Genomic DNA, 27,380 nt, shown 5'->3' with positions numbered 1-27,380 from the left:
AGTGTGTGTGTGTGTGAGGCAGTGTGTGGCAGTCTGGAAGAGATTCCGAGAAGCGCGCTGTTTCTGAGCTCTTACTGTCTGATCAGCTGCTTGAGGTAAGACTCACTAACCCTTCACTCTCAGTAAGAAAACTGTATGTCTATACTTTTGTGTGTTATTATAGTCTAAATATCGACTTTAAACTTTGTCCCACACACGCATATTTCTTCGGGGAAATCCCTCATGCTTCCTGCAATCATCCCTGACACACGAACATCACACGGAAAACCAGAGACTGAGCATCATTTTGAAGTTTTAATTCCTATTGATCGTTTATGATAGTTTTATAACCGTTAATAGTTAAACTTGCACAGAGAATATTGCGTTCATAACTGAAATGCATGACTTTTGTTATGTTTCTCAGGAGAAAACGGGAAATATGACATGCTTTGTAATTGAGTTTCGTAATGGATGAAGTTTCTGTCAGACAGTGTTTTAAAGCCTGTAATGAATATTGTGTTTGTCTCTGTTTTCTGTTGTCAATGCAGGCGCTGCTGTTAGAACCGGTCAAACCACATTAAACGCCACGAAAACCCGATATGAGCTTTTTCACAGTTTATTTTCAGTGGATTTTACTATCCACCCTTTGGTTTGCAGGTAAGGGTATCTGTTTTCAGTGAATTTAATGGTTCGATTTATGATCATGTTGCTCCATGAGGAAAGTTTGGACTTACAGTTCGAGTTTGTTTCTGTCGCGTTCGCTGTTGTTCAACGGGAAAGAATGAATAATATCTATGCATTGATTAGATATTATCTATTGCATCATTTACCATAGTTTGTGATGATGTTGAAGTTTCAGTTCTAGGCGTTAACTATGTAGAATTTTCCCCAATTCATACGTTCAGTGTCTTTTACATGCTGACCTTAAAACGCGTTCTGTGTTCTCCTCAGCTGAACTGAAATCAGCCTTTGCCCCTTTTACTTTCTGTTCTTTAACGTCTCAGAAGCAAAGTTCAGACTTCGCTAATTGTGACTCAAGAATATAAGTAAAAGAGACACTCAAAATAAGTACACATGAACACATTTGTTTTGCAACTTAATTCTACAACAGCTTCGATTAGACATGTTCAACAATGCTCAATGATATTATTTTAAACAGTGGCACTTAAAAATTAGAACCATGTAATTTTTGTATTAAATTATTATTTTTCAGATTTCTGAGAATTAGTATGGTCTGCTAGTGGTGTTTGAGGTATAAAATGGTTGGGCATACACAAAATCCCTTTAATATACCCTTTAATGTGCATATACCTTAAGCTACTCTATGGGACAAACTCCGTTCTGTGTGAGAATAACAACACTGTTTCATATATAACAACACTGTTTCATACAAAACACTGTTTCATATAGAACAACACTGTTTCATACAGAAATGTCAGCAACCCTACATTTGTCCTGACCCTGATGATCTTTGACCTGTTGTGCTAACCATAAGTGCAAACATAATTCAGGGTTAATTGACATGGAATAACTAGTACTCCTGTCATTTGAAAACTGTCCTCTACACTTGTATTAAAACAGTAATTAGTCCCTCACTGACAAATTTCTTTTCATGTTTTCCTCTTGAAGAGATGGAGATGCACATGACGCAACGCAGATCAGAGAACTTTGTTGCTGGTGTTGTATTTAATCTTCAGTGCAATAGAAACGGTCAGAATGTGAGTGTGAGCTGGAGTCGTGTTCCCAGTCAGAGCTTGGGAAATATCACTGGAATAATCATTAAGGACAACATGCTGTGGTTCCTTCCAGCTGACCTCATCCACAGCGGAGAGTACTCCTGTTTCAGCAGGTATTGCTTCAGTTCACTACATTTCTATGAGTTGGGTTTGACACGTGCATACTGAATACTGAAGCCCACTTGTTTATCCACAAACCATGTTGTTTTTTTCCTGCTAAGGTCCATTTACAATGTTAGTAAAGTTGAAAATTTACTTTTCTTCCTGTTGTCGAATGCGCATGCGTCGCGTCTGAACGCGTTGTTGTCTTTGGAGCTCTATCAATTTGATTTATAATTCTTGATTTTACTCTTTAAACTCACTTACAACAAACATTTTCCACTTTTCCTCACTGAGAAGCACTACTGCTCAAACCTCATAGTTACAACGCGGACTGTTGAGCAGACGTGTCTCAAGCCTGTTAGTGATCCAACGCTGGACACTCTTATAGGTTACTCCCGGGGATCACGGCTGAACGCGTCTTCTCAACACTCACTTACAAACATTTTTCACCTATCGTGCGTCTACTCTACACCCGTACCACTTAAAAGACGGATTATATCTAAGACGCTTGTCAGAAATTAGGATTAATAGATAGCATCACTGGTAGTGTCGTTGCTAACTTACTGTCCATCTGTTAAAATGGCGAATATATCAGATGTATGTAGTCTACCTTTTGGTGCAGGTGAGGACACATTTGAGCTGCACGCGGTACAGTCTGAGCTGGAAGCTGTTGAGAAACAGATCCACGACCTTTTAGTGAGACAGGCCGAGCTGAGAGACCGGCGTTTGGCTCTTGAAACATCATGCGCTGATGCTCACAAATCAGAGATTAATTTTACTAACCCGCTGACTCCGACCTCGTCTACTCCGTGCGTTACTCGGCATCGGTCCCAAGCGCCAAGGTCGCGATCAGCCATGGTCTCGTTCACTCCGGCTCCAACACGCCACCAAGAAGCCTGGATATTTCCGCAGCGGAAGACGCGAGTCAGGTCTAGACCAAGACCCTCTCCGACCCTCCCGGTTTTCGAGTTATCCACACAAAACCGCTTCTCCGCTCTTCGCGAAACAGAACGCGATGCTGTGATCATCGGTGATTCCATTGTTCGGCACGTCCATGCTACATCAGGTAAAAATAAGGTGCACAGTCACTGCTTTCCTGGTGCTTGTGTTTCTGAAATTGCTGCTCGCGTTCCCGAGATTCTGAACGATAACGAGCGCGTCGGAACTTTGGTATTGCACGCGGGAGTGAACGACATCAGGCTGCGCCAGACGGAAGTTCTGAAGAAAGACTTCAGGAATCTGATCGATACGGTACGCAGCACATCGCCTGATATAACGATCATTGTGTCAGGACCGCTTCCCACGTACCGACTAGGACATGACAAGTTTAGTAGATTATTTGCGCTTAATGAATGGTTAATGTCATGGTGCAATGAGCAGAAACTGCTCTTTGTAAATAATTGGAATCTGTTTTGGGAGCGTCCTAGGCTTTACCGTGCTGATGGCTTACACCCAAACAGATTCGGATCGGATCTTCTGTCAGATAACATCTCCAAAATGTTAAATACCTTTTGACTAGTAACCAAAAGTCCAAATCATAGTCTCTGCTGCACCAAATTAACTGATATAAATACTAGTGTAGAACATTGCATAGAAACTGTGTCTATTCCTCGTTTAGTGCGATCAAATAATAAATCTACTGCAGGATCTAGGAAAAATCTAATTGTTATTAAAACAGAAAATGTTGCTATTAGTAAACAAAAACAATTTCTAAAGCTAGGTCTTTTAAACATTAGATCACTCACACCTAAGGCAGTTATTGTAAATGAAATAGTCACAGATAATAACTTCGATGTACTTTGCCTTACTGAAACCTGGCTTAAACCAAATGATTATTTCGGTCTAAATGAGTCTACTCCATCAGGATACTCCTATAAGCACGAGCCCCGTCTGATTGGTCGTGGCGGCGGTATTGCAACTATCTATAGAGATATTCTCAATGTTACTCAGAAAACGGGTTATAAGTTTATTTCATTTGAAGTACTTGTACTAAATGTTACGCTCTTAGATGATAGAAAAACATCCCTATTATCTTTAGCCTTGGCTACCGTATATAGACCACCAGGGCCTTACGCTGATTTCCTAAAAGAATTTGCAAATTTTCTCTCAGATCTATTGGTCAATGTCGATAAAATATTAATTGTTGGAGATTTTAACATACACGTAGATAATCAAAATGATACGTTAGGGGCTGCGTTTATAGACTTATTAAACTCCTTTGGGGTTAAGCAAAACGTTACCGGACCAACTCATCGTTTTAATCATACACTCGATTTAATTATATCACATGGAACCGATCCAACCGATATATATATCATTCCGCAAAGTGATAATGTAACTGACCATTACATGTTAACTTGCATATTACGTACCCCGGTAATATATCATGCTGCGCCGCGTTATCGTTTAGGCAGAACAATCCTTCCATCCACCATGGATAATTTTTCAAATTGCTTATCGGATCTGTCTCAGCTGCTGCCTGAACCTAAACAAACAGATGAACTAGACGAACTAACCAGCACTATGAGCACCATTCTCTCTGGAAAATTGGATATTGTTGCACCTATGAGACTAAAAAAGGTCAGAGAGAAAATTAAAGCACCATGGTACAACAATACTACTCGTGTTCTAAAGAGAGAAACCCGTAATTTAGAGCGTAAATGGAAACAAACTAATTTAGAGGTTTTTAGAATCGCTTGGAAAGACAGTTCGTCACGCTATAAAAAGGCCCTAAAAGCGGCCAGGGCTGAGCACCTCCGCAAACTAATAGAAAATAACCAAAACAATCCTAGGTTCTTATTTAACACCGTGGCTAGACTAACAAATAAACAAGCGTCACCTGAACAAAATATTCCGTTACAGTTTAGTAGTAATGATTTCATGAATTTTTTCACGGAGAAAATAGAAAACATCAGATCCACAATTGTAAACGTTCAATCTTCAATCGCGCCTTATAATTCAGCCTCGATTATCACCCCGCAAGAACAATTACAGTGCTTTACAACTATAGAACAAAAAGAGTTAAATAAACTTATCATTTCCTCTAAAACAACAACATGTTTATTAGATCCCATACCAACTAAACTATTGAAAGAAGTGTTACCTATAGTGGAAGAGCCTCTCCTCAATATTATTAACTCGTCTTTATCTTTAGGTCATGTTCCAAGAACATTTAAACTGGCAGTTATAAAACCTCTCATTAAGAAACCACAATTAGACCCAAATAACCTAGCAAATTATAGACCCATTTCAAATCTTCCTTTTATGTCCAAAATATTAGAAAAAGTTGTGTCTGCCCAACTGGGCTCTTTCTTGCAAGAAAATGACACCTATGAAAAGTTTCAGTCTGGGTTCAGGCCGCATCATAGCACTGAAACTGCGCTTGTTAAAATCACAAATGATTTACTCTTAGCTTCTGACCAAGGCTGTATCTCAATACTAGTTTTACTTGATCTTAGTGCTGCGTTCGATACTATAGATCACACAATACTCTTAGACTCTTAAACTATACCGGTGTTCAAGGACAAGCATTAAGCTGGTTCAGATCATACCTATCTGACCGCTACCATTTTGTCTATTTAAACGGAGAAAAATCGATCATAACTCCAGTAAACTATGGAGTGCCGCAAGGATCTGTGTTAGGCCCTCTATTATTCTCAATATATATGCTGCCACTTGGAAATATTATAAGGAAACATGGAATTAGTTTCCATTGTTATGCTGATGACACTCAACTATATATTTCATCACGGCCGGATGAAAACGCTAAATTATCTAAATTGACAGAGTGTGTTAAAGATATAAAAGATTGGATGACGCACAATTTTCTTTTATTAAATCCAGATAAGACAGAGGTAATACTTATCGGTTCAAAAAACCACCCACAAAACCTCTCACAATACAACTTTAACATAGTAGGGTGTCCTGTTACTTTATCCTCTACAGTAAAAGACCTGGGTGTTATATTAGATTGTAACTTGTCTTTTGAAAATCATATTTCATATGTTACAAAAACAGCCTTTTTTCACCTTAGAAATATTGCTAAGTTACGTAACATGCTATCAGTTTCTGATGCAGAAAAGTTAGTTCATGCATTCATGACCTCGAGACTAGATTACTGTAATGCTTTATTAGCTGGTTGTCCTGCATCCTCAATAAACAAGCTACAGTTAGTCCAAAATGCCGCCGCTAGAGTTCTTACTAGATCAAGAAAGTTTGACCATATAACACCAATTTTATCATCACTACATTGGTTACCTATAAAGTTCCGTATTAATTACAAGGTATTGCTACTGACTTATAAAGCCCTAAACGGCTTAGCTCCAGTTTATTTAACGGATCTTCTATCGCCCTATAATCCATCGCGCTCTTTAAGATCACTAAATTCGAGGCTTTTGGTCATACCTAGGATATCCAGATCCACCAAAGGAGGGAGAGCATTTTCACATTTAGCTCCAAAACTCTGGAATAGTCTTCCTGATACTGTTCGTTGCTCAGATTCGCTCTCCCAGTTTAAAACTAGATTAAAGACGCATCTCTTCAGCCAGGCATTCATATAATATTTTAATCTTACAGTTAAATCCGGTCTCTACTTCATAAACGCCAGAGGAGAACTGGCCCCCGACTGAGCCTGGGTTCTCCCAAGGTTTTTTTTTCTCCATTAGGTCACCTGATGGAGTTTTTCGGTTCCTTGCCACTGTTGCCTTTGGCCTGCTCAGTTGGGGATACTTAAATTGATTAATCGATTCAACAGTGCTATTGATCTGCATTACCAAAAGTGGATGTTTTACACCAGAAACAAACACTGATGTACTATTTTATTTAATACTGTGAAGCTGCTTTGATACAATCTGTATTGTGAAAAGCGCTATATAAATAAAGTTGTCTTGACTTGACTTGACTTGACTTGAAAATGTTCATACTCTTTTGGTCATTCAAAATGGAACTGAGTCATTTTAACAGTCTCTTGGTATTAACAAGTCTTTTTTTTAAATGAAAATGAAATGGCGGAATGATCAGGGTTCTTTAACAAATATCCAACTCTTCTTTCTAACGTAGTGGAGGATTCATCAGAAGAATCTGACACTAGAACCACCACAGGGTAAAATTTATCCATGGCTGTTTTTCGAATGTACATAACAGCTTTTAAAATAAAATCGCCCAATCAATGACTTTACTAAAATTGTGTTATTTACAATTCCCCTCAGACAGCAACATAGTGTCGGCCCAGATCCGGGCCACATCAGTTACATGTGGATTCAATGCATGCCAGATGTGGGCCGACACTAGGTATATTTTAATATACACAGGTATATTAAAATATACCTTAAACCGCCAGCAGGTCAAATTAACCAATATAATGCCTTTATTTTTGCGCTGTGTTGCGCAAATGAAGGTGTTTTAGCCTACTCATAAATGTTCAAACTTTTGATTAATTATTAATTTTAAAATTATGTAATTTTTATTGTTAATTAGTCGCTACTAGGGCTGCGCGATTAATCACAATGAAACTGCACGCGATTTGGCAAAGGCTGTGATTATTTTATGCTCAGTTTGTCAGTGCAGCGGCTGAACGGTAGTAAATGCTCCACCTGAACTCCAGAGGGCATATCTCACACACACACACACACACACACACACACACACACAAACACACACACACACACACACACACACACACACACACACACACACACACACACACACACACACACACACACACACACACACACACACACCACATATCCTTCAGAACACCAGAGTGCGTCTCACACACACTCCATCTGAACACCAGAGGGCGTCAGACACACACACACACACACACCACATATCCCTCTGAACACCAGAGGGCGTCTCACACACACACGCCAAATATGCCCCGCTGAAGTACGATAACACACATAATTCCAGGAAATTCCTATCGGGCATCACACTATCTGTATCTGAATAAACAGAAGATTGAAACGATTTGATCGATTAAACATGACTAATAAACACACGACTGCCTTATTCTGTGTCAGAAGCTCATCATCTCACAGAAGGAGGAGCTCAACTGACGTTATGAAGTGAGTTTGGAGTAAAAGCATCTTGCTATTTATTCAAGTCTGACCCTTTCCTGAAAAAAATATTTCCAATCTATGATGTAATGAACTTTTTGTTATAATAAACCCAAGTTTATTGGTGTTGTTCTCTTATATTCAGATTATAAATGATATAACTAAACAAATTAATAATTAATCAGGTGAAACTGTGCGCTTGAATTTGTCGTTGCATCATACATCCTATGCTGTGCGGTGAATTATTATAGCTCATTATTGTCTATTTAGGGTATTTTAGTCATTTAAATAATTTTAATGTGTGATTAATGACATTTTATTATAATATTACACCACCCAAATATGTATTTATTTCCTTCTAATTCTCGTTGTCATTGCAGGCTGGGTTAGCCTATATTCACCATTAAGAAAAGTGATTAGCCTGCTTAAAATAGTCTTGAACATAAAACAACAGGACAAAAACAATAATTTCATGACTCTAGACTTTACTTTGTAAAGACAGTGGCATAATGAGTTTTTTTAGCCATATCAAAACAGTAGTCATTTGTATGGATACATTTTACCCACAGGTGGTTTTATGTATACAACGTCCCTGGTGGTTCTAGTGCTAAACCAAATATTGAGAACTGAGAATTATCAAATAAAAACCAAGGTGTAGAGTGTAAATATGCAAACATAAAATAAAAACAGCTTTGCACTGGCACTGTATGTTTTGTGTTCAGAATTCCATATCGGCCATTCTTTCATCCCAACGGTTGTTCTTCTTGTGTTCTGTGTGGCAGAAATGGCAATGAAACCCAGGAAATTATATTTGAGGTCTCCGTTCAGAATGAAACATGCCCCCAAAGGAACAGAATAGACGACGTAAAGAGCACAGAGGAACTCATATGTTTCCTTCCTCATGTCTTTGAGTTAGACCCTGGAGCTCAAGTGACCTGGCGAAAGGTAAGGGGTGCCTGCAAAAACCATAAGTGAAACACATATTCACACTACAGGTTAATATGGTTGTAACACAGTTTCCTGACCGGACACGCCGCAACATGCAATTTCTATTTTAGAAACGGTTTCTATTTCTGCAACGTCATGGCTGGAACAACGTCATACAAATTATGACAATGGTTATCTCAGGTTCAGATTATGTGCTTTATTTAATGTTAAAAGTGTCTAATGTGAGTTTGAATGTCATTTATAGCCGTACTTAAAGCAACAATGGATAATTCACCTCAGATCTTGAAAATAAATGAAAGAACATTCAAACTGACGCAACAAGTGTATTCTATGACATACTGTTTCAGTCACTCAGTATGTATTTTTAATCATATGAAAATGGTGTAATAATAAAAAAAATATGATTATGTGCTTATCAATTTTGTTGTGAGTGCAGTGTGCTTGCATAGAGACCCCGCCCACATCTCGTTCTTGTTCTGTTAAAACACTGAGTTTATTTATTTACAGAAGTGGTGACCACATTTACACAAGATCTGTGTAGCAGAAACAGAACTGAAGTGTGCATTGCTGAAAAGACCAGCTTAGCTCAGCATGCTAAAAATGACTAAAAATCATTTGACTTTAATACATCTGGTGGTTAATATTACTTTCATCAAAAATAGCAAATGTCAAACAAGTTTTGTAAATGGCAAAACATTGCTTTAGTCATCAATATGTTGAGCTTATGTACAGTACATGGTCTTCTCATTTAAAGGATTCACTTTAACTTTTAAACGTTGCCTGTGCGTGTGTGTACATGCTCATTATAATCTCTCTGTTCTCCTTCTGTAGAACTGCGAACCACTCAAAGGGGAAAACAGGAGGGTTTTCCCGGTGAACAGATCAGATGAGATGGTTGGACTCTTTACTTGCTTTGTGAACTTTACTTTTGAAGGGCTGAACTACTCTGCTGCCCAAACTACAGATCTCTACAGCCTGCCTTCAGATTTTGGTAAATGACAATTCAATTCATTTTATAGTAAAATTACAGCACTCAAAATACACTGCTCAAAAAAATAAGGGAACTCTTAAAACACACATTTGATTTTAATGAATGAAATATTACATTTGAAAATATTTATACATTCTATAATTTGTTAAGAACCAAATTTTGTGTCATCAACACACTGAGGGCTGGATTCAAAATCATACCAAACATCAATGTAAAAAACAGAAGTTACAGGCTGATCCAACTTGCATGAAGTTCATCACAACAACTCATAATGTAGGTCAGTGGCGTGAATGGCTACGAGCCTATATCCGCTCACGACAACATTTGGGATGAGACATCCTGATGAGATGGTGTCCGATGGGATCTCCTCCCTGACCTGGATCAGGGCATCAGTGAGCTCCTGGACACTCTTGGCGGCTTTGGATGCTCTGATACATAATGTCCCAGAGGTTCTCAATTGGATTTAGGTCTGGAATGTGAGGGCCAGTCAATGGCATCAATGCCTTCGTCATCTAAAAACTGCCTACACACTCTATCCACATGAGGCTGGGCATTATCATGCTCCAGGACCAGCATAAGGTCTCACAATGGCTATGAGGATTTTATCCCGGTACTAACAGCAGTAAGAGAACCATTGGCTAGGGTATTCCTCCAAAGTTCAGTTTTACTGATACTTCATTCAATGTGTAATGTCGCCAAGTTAGATAAATGCTTTTATATATTGCAGAACAGAATGCAGAAAAAGAAACATTATCTTAAAATCGTCTCGCCACCTGAGGTTAGAAATAGCTCCCATACAAGGACGCAATAATAGCATGATAACGTTAGCTTCGCGTTTCCCAGTGAGCATAAACAACGGCGGCTTCGTAAACAAATTTAGTCAATGTTGTCAATAGCCTATGAATTCAAATTCAAATTCATAACAAACAGTGGGTGAAAACATCATTCACACAAATTGTCGCCCTACTGTGAATTTGCTTGATCATTTACAATAGAGATTGATCGCTGCTAGAAACATACATGTTGTATTCACCAAAGTTAACGCTGACTGCGTAGATCTAGCTAATTACATCCTTGTGTTGGTTTGGCGAACATGAACGTCAATTTAGAAAGAAAAATGGATTTACCTGTTCTGCAAAAACAGAGCAACTATGTCGGATTGGAAGCCCTTCTGCCGGCGGAGTTCTCGCCACCTTTCGAAGGTTTTTCCGATGTAAATTCGGTACTTCGTGTGTTTCTTATCCTTGTCCCTCATCCTTGTCCCTCTTCTTTGCAATTTGTTCATCGGAATGTCGTCTCTTTGGTCATGTGTCGGCCATAATTCAAACTTCCCTCTTCATGCTTCTCTGTTCTCTCTCCTCCACACCCCCTTCACGTGCACGCGCACTAACCCCCCAAACCCCACCCTCCAATACTTCTTGTCGGTTATTGGCTGGAACTCTGTTTATTATGTTTCGTGGTGCGGGTGAGCCCAGTTTGTTTTTGTTGCCGTTTGTGGAGCCTGTGGTGTCTAGAGAGACCGTGTTTTTTTACAGTGTGTTCAGGGGACAGGCAGCTAGCGGATAGTGAGGAGATGTTTGCTGTATGTGATAAAAAACGCGTCGCATCACTTACAGCACCTTTAAGTAAGTTCAGTTATGGTTAATTTCTGTTGTAAAAAAGTTTTTAATTTAGTTAATTTATAGCCGCTCTGGAGAAAAAGTGCACTGTGTAATTTTTAGCGGCATCTAGTGGTGAGGTTGCGAATTGCACACAACAGAAGTTACGGTTGTTTTTTGGTCACTTTTAGACAGAAAATTTAACGAAAATTATATATATATATAGAAAGATAATGCAAATATAATTTCACTCACCAAGCCTATCATATGAAGCAAATATCCATCCCTTCTTAAATGTCCGTGCCAGCGAGCGCGTTGGGCCGTTTAGTGAAACTGACGGCATATATAATGGCAGATGAAGTAAAACCATAAATCTTCATTCTGAGTCCTAATCATAAATACAGTGCATGTTCACAATAACAGTTAAAATAAAAGAATGATTTAAACTATATTTTACTTCTGATATAAACATTTAGATGAAATATGCCATTCTCATTAATGGGGTTAAACACTTACATTTTAAATCTTATCTTGCTCACGTCATTAATGTGACGTGAGCAAGATGGCGCCAGTGTGTTTGTCGGCTTGCCGTCAGCTCCATAGATATCATATATAAACGCTAGATGTCTTATGGCGCAGTCACTTCCGGCATCACGGTTCGGCCATCTTGTCACAGGCAGGCTTAATGTAAAGTGAATGATCAGCACGCACACAAATCCTCATATCTCGCTGAAATCTTGACGGATTTACAAACGGTTTGGTTTCTTACAAACGTTATTAACGTGGCTATAATTACGAATGCTTGAACATGTATGTTATAATTATTCATATGTATGCAGTGTATGTATGCAGTGTCATTACTACACCTCTGACATTTAGAACATCCCAAGCCGTTTGAAAATCGGTAGAAAATTGAGCAAGTTATGGTTATTTAAATGTACATGCACCATTAAACGAGTGAGCGAGCTGCCTGTGGCATGATGGCCGCCATGTGCTGACGTCGACCTCCATTGGCCAGCAGCGCGCACGAGACATCTAGCGTTTATATATGATATCTATGGTCAGCTCCGTCAACTTCTACTATGTTTGTTTGTGTTGTCACTTTCGCTATGTCGGTACTGTTCTGTTGCTGCTACTGTTGCTGCTACAAGGTCCTATGATCGGAATAGTTTGTTGGATCTCAGAAACGCACTGGTGACCCCTGTTCTTTACGACGGATGTCACCCTCCGTTTATTTACCCCATCTCTGAGTGCATCATTCGGCTACCTTGCTGTATCTAACCGGAGGAAGCTTCGGAGGCGCCGAGGCAAACGTGGAGGCGTCCGGGTGAAGTTCAGGAGAGGAGCGAGTGCTTCTCCCACAAAATTAGGTCCCTGCCAGCTCTCTGCAGACATTCTAGGTCGGAAAGATCACTACCTGGCTCTACGTTCGTGGGATCTGAGGTACTCTTGTCACATACATTACCCTGCATCGACCCCAAATGCCCGTTAGCCCTGCTCAACCGAGATTGCGTATCCATAGCGGTGGGGTAAACTCGCTGAACATCCGCCCTTTGGAATACTCTTGTTGCCCCCAGGCTGCGGTTTACTCAAAAGCAAAAGTGGCCCTGGTCAATAGCAGGTCAGTGTCTAACAAGACTTTCGTTCTGAATTACTTTTTTTTTCTCGTCACAATCTGGATTTTCTGTTTTTAACCGAGACATGGATTAGCGCTGGAGTTGGCCAGTCGTCTGTTTTTAGTGAACTTTGCCCAACTAATTGTTCATAAGCTACTGGGACATACACTTAATTTAATGTTATCTTATGGTTTTAATGTTGATAATATTGTGATTTGAGGAGGACACTTTCTCTGATAATAAGCCCATTATATTTAACATCACCCTTTTCAGTCCCCTGCAAACTGTCAGGATTTCAGGATCATCACTCTCGCCGGATACATTCTCTTACTGCAGTTCAGTTTTCTGATAGTTTTTTGAGTGGAAATGTTGCATCTACTATTGCAACAGCGGCATTGTTCTCCTCTAATCCGGATGAATCAGTTACCCTTTTTCATTCATCTTGCTCTTCCATACTTGACTCTGTAGCACCTTTCACATACACTCGCTCCAAATTCAGGGGTACTGGCTACTTTTAACCAATTTCAGCCCATCTCTCTCACTGAATTGAGGAATTTAGTATCACATATGAAACTTACTACTTAACTCTATTACAAGATAAAAAGTCTAAGGCCTTCAATAGCGGTACAGCAAACCCAACTAATCTGGTGCCTATTACACATCAAACTAAGATTGCTGTGGGGACAAAAAGTAAGACTGTTAAGTTAGCACTTTTAAACATCCGCTCACTTAAAAATAAATCACTTCTAGTCAACGACTTAATAACCACAAACAACCTGGATTGTATGCTTCTAAATGAAACCTGGCTAGAAGACAGCTGCAGTGCAACAATCCTCAATGAAACATCCCCTCCTAACTTTACTTTTATGAGTGTCTGCAGAGCTGTTAAGAGAGGTGGGGGTCTAGCTGCTCTTTTTAAAGATATCTATCAATGTAAGCAAATATAATTTGGGAATTACCCGTCTTTCGAATATCTGGGTAGATATTCGAAAGAAGGGTCTGGTATCGAATATCACTTATTTGACTTATCATTATTTAAAGGCCTCCAAAATACTCTCCAGCCTTTGACTTTACAGAACTGTTATCAACAATTACCTCAGAGTTTGACTGTTTTGCCATTGCTGGAGATTTTAACATTCACATAAATAATGCAGAAACCAATATGGCAAAAGAAATCAAAACTGTTTTAAAAACTTTTGATCTGACTCAGCATGTACATGGACCCACACACAATCATGGACACACTCTAGATTTACTTACTGTATCAGTAAGGGTCTAAACATTTCATTGATTGTTATTAAGGATGTAGCACTGTCTGATCATTTCTGTATTTTCTTTGATATATTGATCTCTCCTGCCACTGAAGCTAGATCTGTGTCTGTCAAGAAGAGATGCTTAAATGAGAACACTAGTGTACTATTTATGAAGGCTATATCCTTAACACCAAGCATATCTGCTGACTCTGTTGATTTTCTCCTTGATTCTTTTAACTCAAAAGTTAAAAGTGTAATTGATTATGTTGCTCCTGTGAAAGTCAGGAAGAAGAGTGGCAGACAAAAAGCACCTTGGAGAAAGTCAATAGCAGTGCAAAATATGAAAAGACAATGCAGAAAAGCAGAGCGCATGTGGCAGAAGACAAAACTTGTAGTCCATTATAACATCTACAAAGACAGCCTTCATGCTTTCAATATGGAACTAGGCAAAGCTAGATAGACTTTCTTCTCAAATATTATGAACAGCAATTTAAACAACACATGCACTCTTTTTGCTAATGTGGAGAGACTGACAACCCCCCCCCCCCAAGCCAGATTCCCAGTGAAATGCTCTCAGACAGCAAGTGCAGGGAGTTTGCTTCTTTCCTCTCTGAGAAAATCAATAATATCAAAAAGGTGATCAGCACGTCCTTGAGTTGCACTGGGGTCAGACAGATCAGACCACCTGAGAAAGTAGTAACTATGTCTGATTTCAAAGAAAGTGATGGCAAAATTTTGGAAGAAACCATACAGCACCTTAAAACATCAACCTGTGCTCTTGACACACTTCCCACATCTTTTTTCAAAAGTGTGTTAAACAGTTAAACAGTTTTCCAAACTCCCTGAAAACTGCAGTTGTCAAGCCCCTCCTGAAAAAGAGCAATCTGGTTAAGACCATATTAAGCAACTATAGACCGATCTCAAATCTTCCTTTCATAGGCAAGATCATTGAAAAAGTTGTCTTCAATTAGCTGAACAAATTCTTATGCTCAAATGTGGATACTTTGACAATTTTCAATCTGGTTTCCAACCGCACCACAGCACAGAGATAAAGATAATAAACGATATTCGCTTAAATACTGATTCAGGCAAATTATCAGTGCTGGTACTACTTGACCTCAGTGCTGCATTTGGCACTGTCGATCACAACTTACTTCTTGACAGGCTGGAAAACTGGGTGGGGCTTTCTGGGATAGTCCTAAAATGGTTCAGGTCATACTTAGATGGGAGAGGTTATGTGAGTATAGGAGACCACAAGTCTGATTGGACATCCATGACATGCGGAGTCCCTCAAGGCTCAACTCTTGCACCACTCCTGTTCAACCTGTATATGCTCCCAATGAGCCAAATAATGAGAAAGAACCAAATTGCTTACCACAGCTATGCAGACGACACACAGATCTACTTAGCCCTATCGCCTAACGATTACAGCCCCATTGAATCCTTGTGCCAATGCATTGATGAAGTCAACAGTTGGATGTGCCAAAACTTTCTTCAGGTAAACAAAGACAAAACTGAAGTCATTGCGTTTGGAAACAAAGATATGAAGGTAAAAGAGTTGCAAAACTCGAGAGCACGTAGATGTGAATTTGAGAACTTGTACAATAAATATTCGCACTTGTACATGAACATTTACACTCACAGCTCCAATGTGAAAACCTGTAAAATAAAAATCTGAAGTTGAATGTTGAAATTTGCACTCGCATACAATAGTCACAAACCTGTATTCTGAATCTGAAGCTGCAGACAAGTAGACAGGGCCGGCCCGAGGCATAAGCGAACTAAGCGGCTGCTTGGGGCCCCCTTGCCACCAGGGGGCCCCCAGGCGAGTTTTTTTTTTTTTTTTTTTTTTTTTTTACATATTAATTAAATTAAACAAGTGACATAAATTAATGAATGGATAATTCAAGACAAGAAAATTCTGATTTCATGATCAATATACCTGCCTACAACTGCTGCTGTCTCTGCCAGTGTTTGAGTCATATGCGCATAACCTCGCGTGCATAGAAAATTTGTGCGCAAAGTCACGGTAATGTTAAGCCATTTCACACAAATTTGATTTGATCAATGATTTATCCTTTAAATTTAATGATATTCAGAACAGAACAAGAATAAAAAAATAACTATAAACAAGCCAAAACGAATTAATTTAAAGCGAAAGTGAAAGCGGATCTCTCTCATTAGAATCAAAATGTTTCAACATTCGCGATGGATTTGGATGGTAAACTATTCTTTATTATAGGCTTCTTTGTACTTCACCCATGTTCCAATATCGTGGGAAAAAATCATCCTCTTCATAAGCGCAAAAATGTGCTTGAAATCCAATATCGAGGGAAAAAATCATTCTCTTCACATGCGCAAAAATGTGCTTGGAAACATCACAGTGGAGCGGTGCTTAGGCTACGCAGCGCTGAATGGTACGAATTGTAGGCTACTACTGACTTTAAAAAGAGCAGTGTAATTTGTATATGTTAGTTTGACTATTTTATTATTATATTTTATTACGGCTATAACGAACAGGCTGCGATGTCAAGATTGCAGTGCTGGAATATGTTGTGTGTGTGTGTGTGTGTGTGTGTGTGTGTGTGTGTGTGTGTGTGTGTGTGTGTGTGAGGCGCGGGCGCGATCGAACAGTGGAAACATAAACATATACTCCGTCATGTTCATATAAGACATCATTCAAACTGCAAAGGGTTGCAAAACGTTGGAGGATATTTTGCAAATATTTTTTTTTTAATATGTTTTTTGACAGTTTGTTTTCAGAAGTTTCAAAGAGTTAGTAAAAGAGTAAAGAAAAAGTTAAAACATTTTTTGTGATTTGTACATTGTGTGATTGTTATATTATTTTATAGAAAAAGTATCTATTTTTTATTAAGTAGGCTATTTATTTTGTATTAATACATAACCTCATTGTATAAATTTATAATGTAACATTATAGAGTGACATTGTGTCAATAATCGTCAAGCACAGGTGACTCCGCGTGGTGGGAGGGGGCCCCCAAATCAAATTCTACTTAGGGCCCCCAAAAGGCTCGGGCCGGCACTGCAAGTAGACACAAATGTGTAAAATGCCATTCACAGAAATACAACAACAGACACAAACTTGTAATATATATTTTGCGTTTAATCTTACGTTCACATTCGCAGTACTACCTCAATTAGGCACTTGCAACTTCTCAAATCTGTCACTGCAATTTCAAATTTCGCGCCTTGACTTTTGCTACTCTTTTCGCGATATATCAGGTGCAAAACTAACTTGTGCACTTGAAACTCAGAGGCGGTGAGAGAGAAAGGGGGGCGGGAGCGGGGGGTTCAAAGGAGCCGTTTTATTGGTTGGCACCTTGCCAATGAAATGGGACTTCTATTGTACGCGATGATGTCACGAACTAACTAACTACCTAACCCTGTCTTACACAATTTAAATTAATAAATTGTTTTATGTGAACGATAAAGCAAGACTATTTTCACATAATTTTGAAGCCAGAACTCGAAGCGACAACATCCATTAGTCAAAAGTCTTGTGGACACATATTTAGTATGAGTTTTGTGGTCTTATTTCAGCAACTTTCATTTTTATTTTTTTTTAAATAACCACGCATAAACATTATTCTCTTAAAAATACAAACATCTACATACATGTTGCTCGCATATTATGGTAGCCCTGTTTGTGCCATATAGAGTGAATTTACACCTTTGCCATTATCATGTTTATAAATAACTGAAAAAAGCACAAATGTCAGGGCATGTCAAAACATCCCAAGGGCCCCAAAAACATCTTAGACCCCAGAGGGTTAAACAGAGGGGTGATAGAGCCTTTACAGTTACTGCCCCACGTTTGTGGAACCAGCTCCCCCAGGATATTAGATCTGCCCCCTGCATTGCTGCATTCAAATCCAGGCTAAAAATGTTTTATTCCTTGGCCTTCCTTGTTCCCTAACCTGGCACTCCTGTTTGTTTTCTGTATTTCTGTGTTGTGTGCCCTGATATTGAAGGTTTTCTTTTTATTCATGTTTTATATAATTATGATTATTGATTCTATGGGCCCTATCTTGCACCCAGCACAATTGACTTTGTACACCGACGCATGTATCATTCCTATTTTGCACCCGCGCAAAGCGCGCTTTTCCCTCCACAGAAGCACGTCGCTAAACTAGGGAATGAACTTGCGCTCCCTTCAGCGCAAAAAAGGAGGCGTGTTCCGGCGCAAACGTTCCTTCATGCTATTTTGCAGGTTTAGAAAACAATTGCGCCACTAACCAGGAAAAAATAGTTTAAAGTCAGTGGCGCGTTGCGCATGTTATTCATATGCTATTTTAAGGGCGCATGCTTGGCCATAATCAATGTAGCGTGTGCACAACGCGAATACACTTTGATTCTCTCATCTACACAGAAGCAGCAGTTTTCATTTTTGCAAATCATACATTATTATGATAGATAGATAGATAGATAGATAGATAGATAGATAGATAGATAGATAGATAGATAGATAGATAGACAATTTATTATAAAAGCATACATCTAGCTTACACATTTACCCAAATTATCATACGCCTTTTTAACCGATGTTAATTTGGGTGGGTTTCTCCATCCCCAACGTCCCTGACGAGAGCGTTGCTCTCCTTGGCTGTGAACCGCTCCTGGCGCGCGCCTGGCAAATCCGCCGTTATAATAGGAATCCGCTTTAGAACAAAGCGCGCCTGCTCTTAAAGGGGATGTGAGATGGCGCTCTGATTGGTTTATTTCACGTTACGCCCAAACCACACCTATGAATAATGAAGCTACTTCAGACCAACCCATTTTAGATTTGCGCCTGGCGCAAGAGTCATTTATCCCGCTGGGAAAATAGCAACAGCGCCAAGACCCGCCCACAAAGTTACTTACGCTTTGCGCTTTGACACTTGCGTTTCAGATCGTTAAAATAGGGCCCTATGTGTTTTTATTTTTTACTTGTCTTTTAGTTATTCATTGTACAGCACTTTGGTCAGTTTTGCGCTGTGTAAATGTGCTTTATAAATTAAAATTACTTACTTAAATTACATGAAATCATTACTGAGAAGTTGCAACATTTTATATATTCAATAAATAGAAATATTTGTAGTGGATGCAATTGCATTTGAACACTTTTCTTGTGGCGTGTTGTGTTTTAATGTTTTAACTACAGAGATAATTGCTTATCATGATAAGAGCATATTGTCTGAGAAAATATTTTCTTGCAAATAATGCACAAGGCCTATCTGTTTCAATTAAAAATATTATTTAGTCAGTGGAACAGATTGAGAAAATCTTTCTCTGAAATGTAGCCTATTTTATAGCTTACTATTTGATTTATTTATACAAAAAAAGGCAAGGATAGGCTACTAAATGATTTTATCAGTGTAATGTGACGGCACATCCGTATCTCATGTTTTCCAAATGTCTTGTACCGTTAAACATGTTATCATGTGGATGAATATTTATATGCAAATGATATGCAGATGAGGATATGCATAGTAAAACTATTTGTTCTAAGCTCCATATATGGTTATTTTGGGGAGAAGACACATGTGCGCACAATCTTCTGCTGACTGGGATTTATAAAGGGAATTTTATTTGATTTTATTTTATTTTTAAAAAAAAATCCTGCATAGTTTCAAAATCCTTTAATTTGATATAGTAAAATGATTAAGAACCTGAAATGAGAAGTGCATGCCCTAATAACATCCACACACAGTTGAGGGCAGTTCAGCGCTGATGGAGAGACTCTGATGGATGATGTGATGAATGTTTCTCTGTGTGTAACAGTGGTGACGCAGCCTAAAATCATCTTCCCAAAGCAAGAAACACACACCGTAACACTAGGTGAGTGACGGCGATGACACGTTTAACTCTTCTGTTGCTGTGCGTGTCAAATCGAGTTAGTACTTGCACTGTTTTAACTCGAGGCCATTTATGCGTTTTTGTGATCTTTTGTGAAAAAAACGAATGCAAAAATATTAGCATTTAGGAATTATATAGGAGTGTGAATTTAAATTGAATTTGTAAAAAAACACAGCATATTAAATTGAATTTGAATTAGAATGATATGAAGACGAGTTTATTGAATTGCAATATAAAGAAAAGTCATGAAACCGAAACATTTTGAAAAGCGCAATAATATATTCATGTGACCGTAGGTGAAAGTTTCAATCTGAGCTGCAAAGCTCTTGTTGGGGAGAACGACATGGACGAAACTTTGATATACTGGATGAGTGACCCTGATTCTCTTGATCTGAGCTACGAGAGCTTCACGTAAGGACAAAAGATACGTTTGCTCTTTATATAATGAGAGAGTGTTTTGTTTATGATGTGACTAACCATTTTGTTTCTGCATGTCTTATTTTTCCAGCAAGGAGGAGAGCGAGCAGCTGTACAAACTTTCTGATTTATCAATCTCAGAAGTCACAGCTGAATATCTGAACATTGATCTCAAATGTGTCGTTCAACACCCGGCAGGTTCAGATTTTGGAATAGTCCGGCTTATCCTAGGTCAGGTCTAGGTTGCATTGGACAATACTTTTGATTATGTCCCCTTTTCCAACTTGCTCCTTCTCTTTTTCTCTCAGCTAGTCAGAAGGAGCATCATTATTGGATCGGCCTCGGTCTGGTGGCTCTGGTCATGTTACTGGTCGCTTTGGCGTTCTTCTTCAGAGTCGATCTGGTTCTGGTTTACAGGGATGTTTGCTCGTATTCTGCCGTATGCAGCGGTATGTCTTTACCTCTGATTTTTCTGTAGAGATGCTTTCAATTACATGTCAATGGTTTCGTTTAAAAATCAAACTGATTCGATCATAAATGCATTAATTATTTATTATGAAATACAAGTGGGTGAATTTCACAGCAACATCAAAATCAACTGAAAAAATAGAAATTATATTTTGCATAATTTTGTTGTTGTTGAAAAAACATTATTTTCATAACAATTAAGCACATTTTAAAATTCTCATTATCATAATGCATTTGAATGTTTTTTTTTATTTTAACTCCTGTTCTTTTTATAGTCTGGTTAGAATATCATTACTGTAATACAGCATTTTTAATCAGCCTAAATTTAAGTCGAGTCACATTTATTTATATAGCGCTTTTTACAATACAGATTGTTTTAAAGCAGCTTTACAGAGGTAACAGGAAAATAATGCAACAAAGTTTGTTTCCAGAAGAAAATAGTGTCACAGTCCAGCTTAAGTAAGTTCAGTGATGTTTAATTTTTGTTGTAAAAAAGTTATTAATTTAGTTAATTTATATATATATACACAGCCGCTCTGGAGAAAACCGTGATGTCATCGTCCAGCTCAGTTCAGTTCTCATATAATGGTGTCAATGCAGGCAGATCAATAATATTGTTGACTATTAAAATAATTGTTAAATTTATTATCCCGAACTAAGCAAGCCAAAAGCAAATGGCAACAAAGGTGAAAAAGGCGACAGTGGCAAGGAACCAAAACTCCATCAGGGCATAATGGAGAAAAAAAGGCGCAGGTCCTCCATCTGATCTGGATATGGCCCGGAGCCGGCTGACTACCCAGACAATATTAGGAAGACTGTTCCAGAGTTTTGGTGCTAAATAGGATAAGGATCTACCGCCAGCAGTCGATTTTGATATTCTAGGTATCATCAACTGGCCGAAATTTTGAGATCGCAATAGACGTGAAGGACTATAATGCGTTAAGAGCTCGCTCAAGCACTGCGGAGCTAAACCATTTAGTGCTTTGTAAGTGATCAGCAATATTTTAAAATTTATACAATGTTTAATAGGGAGCCAATGCAGTGTTGACAGAACTGGGTTAATATGGTCATACTTCCTGGTTCTGGTAAGAACCAGAAATTCTTCCTCTTCAATAGCAATGAATAAATACATTTTTTCCTTAGGGACATTACATGCACTTACTGATGTGATACTGTAGTAGATGGTTGCATAGTTATAATTTTCTCCCTAATATTATTAATCTTATAAGTGAAGAAGTTCATAAAGTCATTACTGCTGTGTTGCTCGGAAAAGTCTGGGATTGAAGCTTTATTTTTCATTAATTTAGCCACTGTTTAAAATAAATTTCTAGGGTTTTGTTTATTTTCTTCTAATACGGTTGAAAAATAAGCAGATCTAGCAGTTTTTCGGGCCTCTCTGTAAGCAATCGTGCTCTCTCTTCATGAAATGCGAAAAAAAAACTAGTTTTGTTTTCTTCCAGTTGCGCTCCATTTTTCTGGCTGCTCTCTTAAGGGCCGAGTGTGCTCGTTGTACCACGGCGTTGGACTATTTTCTTTAATCTTCTTTAAAAGAAAGAGTCTAAAGTGCTGGAAAAAAAGAGAGTCAAAAGCTTTTTGTCACAATATCAAGTTCTTCTAAGCTATCTGGGATGCTGAGGAGATGAAACTGATCAGGAATATTATTAATAAAGCAATCTTTAGTGGCAGAAGTGATAGGTTGTGTTACGTATTTGTAACATGGAGTTGGCTTTGGAGCCTTGGCTAAATGGAGGTTACACAAGACTAGATATTGATCTGAGATGTCATCGCTCTTCTGCAGAATTTCGACGGCATCAACATTGATTCCATGTGATAATATTAGATCTAAAGTAATGACAATGAGTAGGTCCTGACACTTGTTTTCTAATTCAGATTCAAAATGTCTTTAAATCTCAATCCCATCTCAATCTCAATCTTTTTCGTTATCTACATGTATATTAAAATCACCAACAATTAGGACTTTATCTGTAGCCAGTACTAACTCTGATAGAAAGTCAGCAAATTCTTTGATGAAGTCTGTATGGTGCCCTGGTGGCCTGTATACAGTAGCCAGCACAAATCTCAAGTTTGATTTATCATTTACACTATATACTGTAGTGTTACATTAAGCACCAACACTTCAAAAGTATTATATTTGAAACAAGACTTCTCAGTAATTCTGAAGATATTACTATAGATTACTAGCCTGGCAAGCCAGACCTACATCAAGATGTTAGGTCTGGCAACTCACCATAGACATGGCTCAATCCGAGGGGCGGGATAAACGGCTGTCTTTCAAATTCCCTCTGCACGCAATAGGAGAGCGCTTCAACCAACCACAGCGTTTTCCCAACAGCGGAGCTAATTGATAGATTCAACTTTTGAATCTGGCCGGCAAAACTACGAACACATCTTCCTTTTTTTAAGAATGGGTTAGTGCCATTCTTTGCTCTTTTCTCAAAGAAAAACTCCAAGTCCTCCAGACAGAGTCACGGCCAAAGCGATTCGAAAGACTGTTCTCCAGCAGCAGCAGCCATTCTTTGTTTTCAAGTAACGTAAGCAGGGAACAGTCGCAAATGTCGTCATTATGTTAAGCCCGCCCCGCCTACTCTATACACGATGTGATTGGCCTGACCCAATTTAGGTTTTTGCAGCTCGAAAGTCAATTGAGAGTTGCTAGACTACCCTGGCTGCAAAATACATTTTGCTGCCGCTAGGGTGCGTCTAGATTTCTAGGCTAATAAATTACAGCAAGCCAGTTAAATAATAGTATCATAATGCACGACAACGCAGTCCTGAAGTGTCAACTAGGTTCTTCCATGTGAAGGCCTCCCTCCCCTCCCTTTACCGCTCTACAGATAAAGCGTTGTCGGGATGATTCCGGTTCGCATGGCTACACGGAAGTGATAAAAATTCTGTATTATAAATTTTAAGGCCAGACAAGTAGTATGTTGAGGGTTGGTTTGTAGGGAAGGACTACACGCCTGCGCACATATATTCAAATGTGCATACCTATAGACTGAACTCGTAATACGCATGTGCGCCGTCAGCGTTCTCACTAGGGCTGGGCGATATATCGCATGACATTGTTAGGCGCATCTCGTCAGTAAAGCTGGTTCCTTGATTAGTAGTAATGCGATAATTAATGCCATATGGCTCAGCTTGTCAGTGAACTACGGCTCTGTGTAGTAAATGCCGCTCCATCTGAAAGCAGGTGATGGCGATTTACTACTAATCAAGGAACCGGCTTTACTGACGAGATGTGCCTAACAATGTCATGCAATATATCGCCCAGCCCTAGTTCCCACAGGTTTGCGTTTTTAAAATTCGTGCAGAGAGAACTTGAAGAGTTTTCTGTTCAAACGGTGTCGTGTCAGCGGCCCCTAAGTTAATAACTAATGATCTTGCGACGGAAGTGAATCAATCAAAACTAACTTTAGCAGGACAATAACTTTATTCTAGATCTGCTGTAAAGCCAAAATAATCTCTGTTACTTTAATTTCCTATTATCACTGTAAAGCTGCTTTGGAACAATCTACATTGTTAAAAGTGTTATATAAATGAAGATGACTTGACTTGACTATGTTAGAATATACTTTTTTTTTTTCAAATCATTTTACAGTAATGTGAATAAAATGAACTGAAAATAATAGCCCTGATATTAGTTTAAAATTTAAAAATGGGTTGTGGACAAAATCTCCACAATAAACAATAGAATATTGACTGAAAATCTGCCTCAAAGATGAACAGCTCATTGATTGTTCAATTCAAGCATGTATCAGATACGACAGAAAGGGACCTGATTCTCAGACCTGAATCACAATCAGCAATCAGTGACAAAAACTGCATAGCACTGCTTGTTCATCAATATTAATCATCAAATTATAATTATATTGTAATTTTATTGTGTAATGATTATTCTTATGCTTCATTTAAGATGGAAAGTCATATGATGCGTATGTGAGTTATCTCCATGGTGACCAACTCATCTCATCTTCCGCAATGACCTTTGCCCTGCATTTCCTTCCTGAGATGCTTGAAGATCTTTATGGTTATAAACTGTTCATCAGTGGCCGTGATGAACTTCCTGGGGAAGGTAAACATCTTGTCACATGAACACAGCAACTGGGTCTGCTCGGTCTATAGCTAAAAATATGTATCTCAACCATTTTCAGCCTTTAGACAGTATGAATGTCTATTTATGTATTTGCTCTGAAATAACTTGATTTCTCCCCCCATGATTCCCTCAATCATTTCATCAAATTAGTCATTCAAATTGTTTAATGTAAGAAGTAAAATAAAATAACATCCTGTTCAAATTATGAATGAATGTTTTCACACCGTTTTTCACTAAATGGAAAATATGATTATTTAAATAAATGAAATAGATGCAAATAGTTATTCTTAAACTATGCCATGATTCTTTTTGTCATAATTCTGACCCGTTTTATTATGTATGACTGACAAATATGAATTTTGTTAAGTTTATTTGTTTTTTGTTTTTTATTTTTTTAATCCAAATGGATGGAAATTTTATATGCAAAAAATACACAAATCTTAAATTCAGACCTAAATATTTTTGAGTGTATTTTGTAGTGCAATCCAGCTAAAAATCAAAAGTTTGACACTAATCAAGTCTCTTTTTCAGCGGTGCATGAAGTCATTGCTGACAGAATGAGCCGAAGTCGAAGGCTGATCATTGTTCTTACGTCACAGTCTCAAACTGATGCCACCAAGAAATCACTGATATCAGACGATGCTGTGCAATTGGAAAAATCGTCCTCTGCCCAGATGTGTGCGGCGTATGAGCAGCGAGTTGGTCTGTATGACGCTCTGGTGAAGCAGGGTCTGAAGGTCCTCCTGGTGCAGGTGGAGGACGGTGTTGAAGAAGATCTGCTGCCCGAGTCTCTGCGCTTCATCCGTCGCACCAAAGGCATCCTCAGGTGGAGGCAGAACGCCAGTGATCGTGCAAACAGGAGGTTCTGGAAATACGTGCGTTACCACATGCCTCCGGCTCAGAGGCGGTAAATACAGCATGTTGAACTAGTGCAGCTGCACATTTGGGCCTGGTTTCACAGACAGGATTAGATTATATTTAGATTAAGCCAGGATTAGGCCTTATTTCTATTAGGGCATTTAAGTTGATTTTGTAAATGTGCCCTAGAAAAAAAAACATTACTGGTCTGAATCTAGAGACAAAACAATGGCACTGACATCTTTAAGATATGCTTTTAGTTAAAACAGCTCAAACATGCATTTTAGTCTGGGACAGTGTTTAGTTTAGTCTGGGACACAGTCAAAACCTCAACACTGTTTACAGTTGTTTGAGCAACAGCCATTCCTTTCTATTCGTTTTATTTGTTTGTTTGTTTTTATTTTTCCTTTATTTTTTAGTTGATTATGATTATTATTTGTTTTTCCTTCAATTTTTTTTATAATAGTCAGCTTTTACAGCTTCTACAGTTCATGTCAGACAAAAGTTTCTGTAAATTCTTATTTTTTTGGAGAAAAACAAAACAAAACAATGCAACAAAAACAATCACTGATTTTTTTCGTCTGAATTCATGTCATAGCTGCTTGCCAACTGAATTTTTTGGAATTATTTGGTGACATAGGTGTATATTGTAATTTTTATTATAATTAATAAAAAAGTAACTATTGGATTTTTTGAATGCAGTAAGTATTTTAGTGATTTCCATCTGAGTTCAGGGTGTTTTTCCACTAAACGTCGTGTCTAAGAGCAGCCATACCTGTAGGAAATTAACACTGTCACTGTGTGTTTTGCACTTTTCTAGTAACTGAGATTACCTTTCTTTGCCCCCAAGAGAAAACAGGAAGTTCTCGTTCTTCTTGCTTTTTGTCTTTCCATGGCTCCCAAACTTCTCTAATAATGAATGAATAATGAACAAATTATTTATCTAATAGAAGCAATTATTCCTAAACTATGAATATAAATGACTAAAAATCTAAATGGTCTTATTTTCAATGGCAGTAGACTTTATAATGCTTCTGTTTCTGCAAATTAGACTTATAGGAACAGCACATCTTTCAACAACAAAACATGATTTTAGTCAATCCTCATTTATTTTAGGTCAACTTATGCAGTAGTTTGGGTTTGTTCTAATCATCAACACTATAATTATGAGCAATAATAATTAGGGCTGTCACTTTACGTTCGAAAATCGATTGCACAATCGATCGGACCAACCAACGCAAGTTTCGAAAACGAAAATAGGGAATCGATTTTAACGGTCTTTTATCGGAGCGCGTCCAGCTCGTCATGTTATGCCCGCAGCGAACGCGCGTCATTTGCAACTGCAGGCTCTGACAAACACGCATAACAGCAATGATCCTTCTGCATAA

The 27,380-nt window shown here is 38.4% G+C and overlaps 1 protein-coding gene across 1 annotated transcript; it reads left to right on the top strand.

The window, feature by feature from the left end:
• Positions 1-26,679, top strand: il1rl2 (interleukin 1 receptor-like 2). The gene is made up of 11 exons (XM_081367724.1): positions 1-95; positions 528-636; positions 1,609-1,828; positions 8,656-8,818; positions 9,653-9,812; positions 20,061-20,117; positions 20,432-20,546; positions 20,644-20,783; positions 20,861-21,001; positions 24,955-25,113; positions 25,666-26,679. Exons 2-11 carry the CDS (start codon positions 579-581, stop codon positions 26,043-26,045), a joined length of 1,593 nt encoding a protein of 530 aa, XP_081223850.1. The 5' UTR covers positions 1-95; positions 528-578; the 3' UTR covers positions 26,046-26,679.
• The last annotated feature ends 701 nt before the right edge of the window (positions 26,680-27,380 follow it).

Source organism: Scardinius erythrophthalmus, assembly GCF_964197995.2.
Source record: "Scardinius erythrophthalmus genome assembly, chromosome: 6".
NCBI lineage: Eukaryota > Metazoa > Chordata > Actinopteri > Cypriniformes > Leuciscidae > Scardinius > Scardinius erythrophthalmus.
Note: the sequence above shows the minus strand (reverse complement) of the source record. Positions and strands in the feature narration are given on the sequence as shown.